The 8,123-nt window shown below is 43.8% G+C and overlaps 2 protein-coding genes across 2 annotated transcripts; both read right to left on the bottom strand.

Annotated features, from left to right (window-relative positions):
* Positions 1 to 3,638: 3,638 nt before the first annotated feature.
* F5147DRAFT_549089 (uncharacterized protein) lies at positions 3,639 to 3,881 on the bottom strand (the record flags this gene model as incomplete). Its single annotated transcript, XM_041430377.1, has 1 exon — positions 3,639 to 3,881. A coding segment is annotated over one exon (243 nt), but the record flags the coding sequence as incomplete, so codon positions are not given.
* An 865-nt stretch (positions 3,882 to 4,746) lies between these two features.
* Positions 4,747 to 5,831, bottom strand: F5147DRAFT_653859 (uncharacterized protein; the record flags this gene model as incomplete). Its single annotated transcript, XM_041433816.1, has 2 exons — positions 4,747 to 5,750; positions 5,771 to 5,831. The coding sequence occupies 2 exons, from the start codon at positions 5,829 to 5,831 to the stop codon at positions 4,747 to 4,749; spliced, it is 1,065 nt and encodes a 354-aa protein (XP_041291664.1).
* Positions 5,832 to 8,123: the final 2,292 nt, after the last annotated feature.

Here is an 8,123-nt window from a genome sequence, read left to right as displayed (position 1 = left end):
GTTTTTGGGGTGCACTGGTGCTATTTTCTTTTGGATTGGCTTTTTTGCAGCACCTTGTTGAGTAAATTCACGCATCATGCTTATTTGTGGATCAGTACTGAACAGCCATGCTGGTAAGCATTCAGATCTGACAGAATCATTCATTTTGCTCACCTTGTCTTTGCATATTCATGAAAATCCTCTCGAGCACGAGCCTCATGTAATCTGTGCTCCTGCGTGCACTTTGAGTGTCCATCATATCCTAATCCTTGGCTTCTCTCAGCTTTCTTCCAGGTCTTGCTCGTCTTGGGTCCCACCACCTTCTGATAAGGTGTGGGTTCTGCAAGCAAGGTGAGCTCGTCTCTCAACTGTGCCAAACTGCTCTCAAGCTCTTTGCCCTCCAGCTCAACAACACTCTCTCCACTTTCTGAGTCAGAGTCCCAATCCATCTCAAATTCCGAGTCACTGTCAGGGTCAGGCAACGAGCAGTGAACACCACCAGTAAACCTGCAATTGAAGTTATTGTCATTGTCGTCATCACCATCTGGCTCCTGCACAGCCTTGCTGGATATGACTGGAGCAGTAGCAGCATACAGTTGAGTTTGTCGGGCGAGTCTTGCATGAGCTGCTGCCTCTTTATGGTACTTTCAGGCCATTGAATAAAGATTGAAATATAAAACTTTCGTCTGTACATAGTATACTAATGTCTCGCAACTCACAAAACGATGTTGATGCCTGGTATACTAACATTGAAGCTACACCTGCCATTTTGGGCAACAGGTTAGGGTTGGAACTTTTTGGCCATCGATTTGGCGGTTGTCCCAAAGTAGCGGCACATAAGTGAACAGCACCATAGAATTTTGGAGTGCTATAGGCGAAAGTAGTAGCACTGATTTTCGGGTCCAATGTCCTATGTAATAAGACACGATGTACTGTGGACATGTAATAATGTGTTCTACAATGTTAGCGACATGAAAATGAATAACTGCGCACCTAGTGGGGATAGATACGACAGGACAGGACATAGGGAGGACAAGTGCGCGGGAAAATATCAGGTCCGATGCGCAGGAAACATCGGGTCTGTCGGACTAGCATCGGGTTCATTGGCCTAGCGTCGGGTTTAGCAGATAAACATCGGATTGAGCGGGTGAGTGTTGGATAACATCGGGAAGTGATTCGTGTGCAATGGGTGTTTGACATACATTGGGAATTAGCTCAATACGAGCCTAGCGCGAGCTCGAGTGCTACACCGCTCATCACATTTTGAACTGAGACATTCATCAATCAATCTTCAGCAGTTTCCAAACACAAACCTCAAGCTTACCAACCAATGTTTGTCACCTGCAGGTGATTCAACCATCCTACATCATGATAATATACACTGAAGTGAAATGTCCAATGGTCAGTCTCCATTCAACGTCATGAGTTGAATCACGCACGTGATATTCTGTCTCCCGATCACATGCACAAAGTTGACCTGGATGCTTCTTGCCTGTTACCTTTTTTCTGACTTTAGTGATCATCTGCATGTCTAGCTAAATACTTATCTTGTGTCACTTTAGCGACTCTTTGTAATCATCGCATCTCTTTGCGTGATCACCTTGGAGGAAACCGTAAAGTGTTCTAGATGAAAACCAATGCAAAATCGCAACATCTTGCAACTGGCTGGCGCGAGACAACATCACATAGATACTCTGAAGAGACTTGGCGGTGGTGAGGTCAATCACAACCTTTGGCATTGTAGTCCCTTGAATTTTATAGTCTGTAAAAGCCCAACCAGGCAATATTGGTAACTGTGTGCATCTGACATAAATTTTCTTTGTGTCTGTAGGAAATGCAAAGCTGCTTGTCACTGGCAATATTGGTACCATGCCTTCAGACAGTCCAGGTACATACAAAGTACTGCCCAGAATATGTACCAAAGCACATACAGTGAACTTCTTACCTTGATGATCTACATCATAAGTCACAGATTTCAAAATGCCTCTGCTACCATTGACAACACGATTACTAGTAGCAGCATTTTCCGTAATCATCACGGGCATGCCAGGAATCAACGGAAGTTTACCTATTGCATCCCCCATCTCAGAAGTGCCTAACTGCCACAGACAGTGTTGTTGGTCACTGCTGACTAGTTTGGAAGATATTTTGTCACGTGCATGATACATTTCAAACTGCTGATGTGTTTTGGCAGCAAAGTTGTGTTGTAGCACTCGAGCTCGCGCTAGGCTCATATCCAGCTATTTCCTGATACATGTCAAACATCTGAATCACTTCCCGATGTTATCCAACACTCATCCGCTCAATCCGATGCTAACCCGCTCAATCCGATGTTTATCCGCTAAACCCGACACTAATCCGATGGACCCGACGTTTCCCGCGCATCGGACCTGATATTTTCCCGCGCATTTGTCCTCCCTATGTCTTGTCCTGTCGTATCTATTCCCACTAGGTGCGCAGTTATTCATTTTCACATCGCTAACATTGTAGAACGTGTTATTACATGTCTGCAGTACATCGTGTCTTATTACATAGGACATTGGACCCGAAAATCAGCGCTACTACTTTCGCCTATAGCACTCCAAAATTCTACATAGACACTATATATTTCGCATACCTCCTACCTATTACTTTACCTTTCTACCTCCGAGTAGGAGGAGGTCATCTGATATTCATAGTTCTTAGTTGGATTCCACAATATCATCCATTCTTTATCCGAAACATCTGACAGTAACCCACCATTCGCTATCCCCGACATTTGCTACATTCCCGAGGCAAACCCGATGCTAACCCGATGCAACCCGAGGCAAACCCGCTGACCCGAAACCCAAAAACATCGGACCCAACATTTTTGACATTGGACTCGTAATTATACCTTCGGACTTTGTTTCCCGCGCTTCGGACTATCTTCCTTTTGTTATAACTGATTATTCTAATACCAACAGCAAGCCCCTTGGGTCGAACACACTTGTCTTGCAAGTATAAGCAGACTAGGCTGTGCACGACCATAACATTTTTATATTGCTGAACACTTACTTCGAGTAGTGTCCAGCAATTGTTGTATCTCTACAGCGTGCTTTGCACTCATTTAATGTGTCCCTCAGAAATTTCCTGGTGACTACAATTGGCGCATCCTTGAAACTAGCAAATTCCATAAGCGAGCACATTTTTATTGCGCTAAGCAATCGCTTGTTCAATATCTCATAATCACTTTGATTCCTGGGATCCACAGGACATCTTTCAGCTTGGCTGATGTGGATGCGATTGAGCAGTTCAACAAATGCGGTGTCATCCTTAGCACAGCAATTCTGTTTGAGTTCAACAATGGTATCCACCTGCCGCCATAAAAAAGCCCCATGGAGAGCTGATTGTCCCCTCATTGTCTGTGTTGTCACAGGAGCCAGTCAATTTACCAGTGTATGGCTGTATAAAGCATTAGACTTTGGAGGTAGCAATTGGCCAATATCTCCCGAAAAAATGATGTTGATGCCTCCAAATGGTTTGTATCTTGCGCTTTCATCCCATGATTTTGCTTGACAAATGCATTTTGACACCTGGCTCAACAATTCAGCTGACATCAAAGATGCCTCGTCCAAAATTAGATATTCTATAGCTTGCCATATACACTCAAGGTCCTGTTGTTTGATGGGTACCTGTCTCTTCGGCAAAAATGTCAGGGCATGAATGGTATATCCATTGATCAATACTGCAGCACTTCCTGTTGGTGCACTGAGTGTCAATTTTTCAGGTGCACCACATCTCTTAAACAATTCAACCGTAGCACAAATAATATGACTTTTGCCAGACCCTCCTATTCCAGTAATGAACATTAGTAATTTGTCAACTTCATCATCAATGAAATGTTCACCGATGATGGTAAAGCTCATCTCTTGTTCTGGGTTATCTTTCAAGTTAAATTCATCAATGATATTGGACAGTATAGCTATTTTGTTCATTCTGGTTAGCTCGGGTCAGTGGTATATGTTCGTTACTTCAGTGTTTTCTTCCATTTCCACCAGCATCAATATAGGTTGGGTCTCTTCATGCACAAGGCGTGTTTGATTTGCTTCTGCATCTGTAGCACCAATGTCTAGTGGATGTTTTTGTTTTTTCACTGCTTTAAGAATAGACGTGTATTCTTGGATGTGTGTATGTGTTTCTCCAGTAAGTAGTACACTTTCTGAGTGCAAATCATTAATGTGTGGCTCATTTCTATTGCCAACTGCTGCTAATAATCCTCCGTCTTTAGCAGAGCAAAGACAGGTTCTAATGTTGCCCACATGTTTACCAGTTGATGATTCATTTTGGTCTACTGCCGTGACAAAACTCTCTAACTCTTCATTCTCATCAGGGTCTAATGCAGCATTGGAAAACAACGCATCCTCAAAGGCAGTCATATCCTCCTGTGTAGTATCATGCACCGCACTTGAAGACCCAAAGACATGTGGTCTGGCGCAGTCTGCCATGACTGCTGCAGCATGTGCATCTCGTGCATTCAACATTCATGTTACAGATGACCTTGCACAAATCTGCATTGAAATTTTCTTGTGCAAATGCTTCAGCCCATGTGTCCTCATTCTTCTTGAGCTCTGACAAAGGGCACCATGGTTTAAATAATAACAACATAGCTCAATGGTACATCTCATAGTCCTCTGTCGACCCATCTGGTTGTGGAATAGCGGCACCTAACAAGACTGGCACTACTTTTTTCTTGCGCAGTCGGATGTGGTGTGTCTCAAATTGTCCATGTTCTGAGGAGAATTTCGCTCAAGGCATCTTTTTGTGTTTGTGCTTTTTGTCAGTGATCTCCTCACCAAATAAATCATTATCAGATTCAGGGTTGTTGGTTGACTGATCATCCATCTTGCCTTTCACTTTGACAGTACTTTCCATAAAATCCCAAAGGCAGAACTGGTCGAAATTCTCATCCAAAGGTCGCAACATATAATCTTGAACGTCACTCATAAATGTCTCCGATGAGATACCGACAGTCACAGATTCCTCAATATACATTGATTCTTCGTCATCCTCAGCATCATCATTGTTCAAGTCACAGACTTTGCATTCAAACTTATCGATTGCATTGGTAAACTCAAACCATTTGAACGTCTGAAAGGTATGACTGGTGTAATGATCTCCTCCGCCTACTAAGTAACTCATGACTTGCTGATGAGATGTCTCCTGCCGACCCATCATAGCATTAACCAATTTCATGATTAAGTTTTGTGCCATGCGTGCATCACTGGTGTCCTCAATATCCACATACTTGGCTTCATGCATCTTTGTTGCATAATCAAGCACCTGAAGGCCAATGTAGAGTGGAACATCACCCTTAGTAATGTATTTTGTTATGTAGAATACTGCAGCTTTGGCTGCTTCTCCTGAACCGATGAACTGAGTGTCTGTATTGCATTGCATCAGGAACAATATCAAATCCATAAAATTGTTGATATGACCGCACCACTGCCACAGTTCAATGGAGCCACTTTCCTTGTCTATTATGGTCTTCTCTTGCAATTTACCATCCATTCGCATTCTGCAAGTAGCATCTCCTCTAGGTTCATTATTTCTGAGATGCTTATAACAAGTATCACTATGAATATGCCAATTGCATTCTACCACTAGACGAGTGAGAAATTCCATGAATTCATATTGAAATGACTGATCGTCCAAATCCACCACTTGTGGTTGTTTGTCTAGCAGAGGATCAAGTTCCCCTGCAGCACGGGACGGCTTTTTGGCATCAGCTGTGCTAGCTCTGGTACGAGGCCCTTATCATGAGGCAACTCACAACTAATGATGTTTTCTAGCCAGGAAAACATGACATCCTTGAAGGCATTGTCATCATACATTTTATTGCACAATTCTTGGGGACTAGGATTGCCTTCAATCCACAGAAGCATATGACAATGTAAAGTACCTCTTCCCTGTGCTTCAACCGTGCCATAGTAAGCCTGACAATGTCCAAAAACACCAGGGCCATGTTTATATTTCAATATTATGTCGATAAACCCTCGGATTTGTAAATCAAAAGCCATGGCAGCAGCATCCAGTCGTTCAGCGACTAATTTAGCACATTCAAAAGAACTCATCATGATCCAGTCGTCTAATTCAATACCCACAAGCACAGGTAAGACATTACTCGTCAGATCATGAGGATTAAGAGTCACGAAAAGGGCTGGAGTGCAGAATTTCTTGATCAATGCACGTATTTCATTGCGACAACACAACTTGTATCCCACACTTCCTCTCAGAAATTTAGTGGATGCCTGTAAGCATCAGAGGATCTTGGCTGCTTTCTTCTCTTCTGTTGTGTATGGTGAACTTGCTGGAGAACTTTGCCACTTTTCCGCCAAATTTGTTAATGAGGGTCCAATGTCCTTCAAATCATTTGCAAGACTATGTTGCAAGGACGAACTGATCCGAAATGACGTATTTATGTGGACCTCTTTCTTCTGGATCATGTTCCAAATAACAAAAGCAAAATTAGGATCTCTCCGGAAAGGTGAATCATCTTGCAATAAGAGATTTCTGACTTGAGCCTCCATAAACAAATATTGCTGACATGTTCTGCCACTATGAAAAAAACCACCTATATCCCAAGGATCAAGATGAGGAAACAAGTACAACATCAAACCCGGGTCATCATCAGCAAAAAACTGAGAACCCGTACAAGACAAGAGGAACTTCTTCTGGTCCAACACATAAGCCAAGGCATGTAACTTCATTTTCTCTCGACTAACTGACAAGTGATTGCCTCTGGTATATCCCACAGCCTCCATGACAATTTCATTCATGGTGATGTCAGCAGATTCACTGATGCTAGTCTCATCTACAACATCTTGAACATCACTCAACTCATCCACATCAGCAGCAAGATGACATATCTGCAATGCATGAGGAACAGCACAATCGTTTTCATCATCCACAGGAAAGTTCCAGAGGAATGTCCAGAAACTTGGAGGTGTTCAGGATCAGAGAAGCAGAGCTCCAGCCTAGGGAATTCCTCCCTAGGCCTAAGGTGGATATTCAGATGTAAGGAATTAGTATGAAGACTTAATGTGAGATCTAGTGCGAGGACTAATATGTGTAATATTCAGACTGAGGAAATACAGGAGTATCTACAGGGGTTTATATACTGGAGACAAGTCTGAGCAGATAAGTAAGCAGAGGGGTAAGGCTATGTATGAGCATGTGGAAATGTGTTAATAAGTGAGACGGATCATAGGGAAATGAACTCGGAGATGAAACTAGGTACAAGGATCAATAAGCAAAATGGAAACACAGATAACCAAAGACTGTTACAGGCATCCGTAACACCTACAGGAGCCCCAGCTCTGCCTACGCCTGCCCCCGCTCTGCTAGACTCCCCGCGCGGCGGTGCGCCGCCTGCGCCTAGAAAGACAGCGGTCTGGACCGCTATGATCCCGCCCCTGGCGCTATGACCCGCCCCTGGCCTAGATGGCCTTGTACCTGATCCATGGAGGCTGTACGCCTCATGGTCACCCTGGATCAGCACATGCATACCACATGTCGCTTCATGAAGATCCGGAGCGCTCTTGGTGCTTCCTGTACCTATGCGCAGCTGCCCTTGGCGCAGCATGCTTGATCAGAGGTTAAGCCTCATGTATCTTATCTGACCTCATGTCTTGTTATCATAGATCCTCGATATACTATAGATTACAGACTGAGCTAGAATACCTATATGTAGCACATATAAGTAGACAGATTATTGTACTTAGACTTTACTTTAATCTACTAGGTTCATCCCAGAACTTGTTCAACTAAGCTTCCCGCTTTCTTGCATAAGACCGCACTTCTAAGTCGCTCCCATACGACTTAGCACGTATCCGCTAGCCCTGCATCTCGATGAGCGCCGCCTTACCGAGATCGCCGGAGGAACCCTTGACGTTCCGTCAAGCCGAGAACCACCCTCAGCTTCAGTAGACTCACTCGAGTCGTCGCTGAGAAGATCTATCCTAGTTCGCACACGCCGACCGATGGTCAGCGTAACAAAGACCAGAGACAGGTGATTACCATAAGGGGATGGGTGCTGATTTGAGGTTTGGGTTCAGATATGAAACATAGGTCAGATCCGGAGATCCTGAGAAGTGGATGTCAGATCAGGTGTCCAGGATATCAGA

This window comes from Suillus discolor (assembly GCF_016758755.1).
Source record: "Suillus discolor strain FC423 chromosome Unknown F5147scaffold_35, whole genome shotgun sequence".
Classification (NCBI taxonomy): Eukaryota; Fungi; Basidiomycota; class Agaricomycetes; order Boletales; family Suillaceae; genus Suillus; species Suillus discolor.
This window is presented reverse-complemented; position numbering and strand designations above follow the sequence as displayed.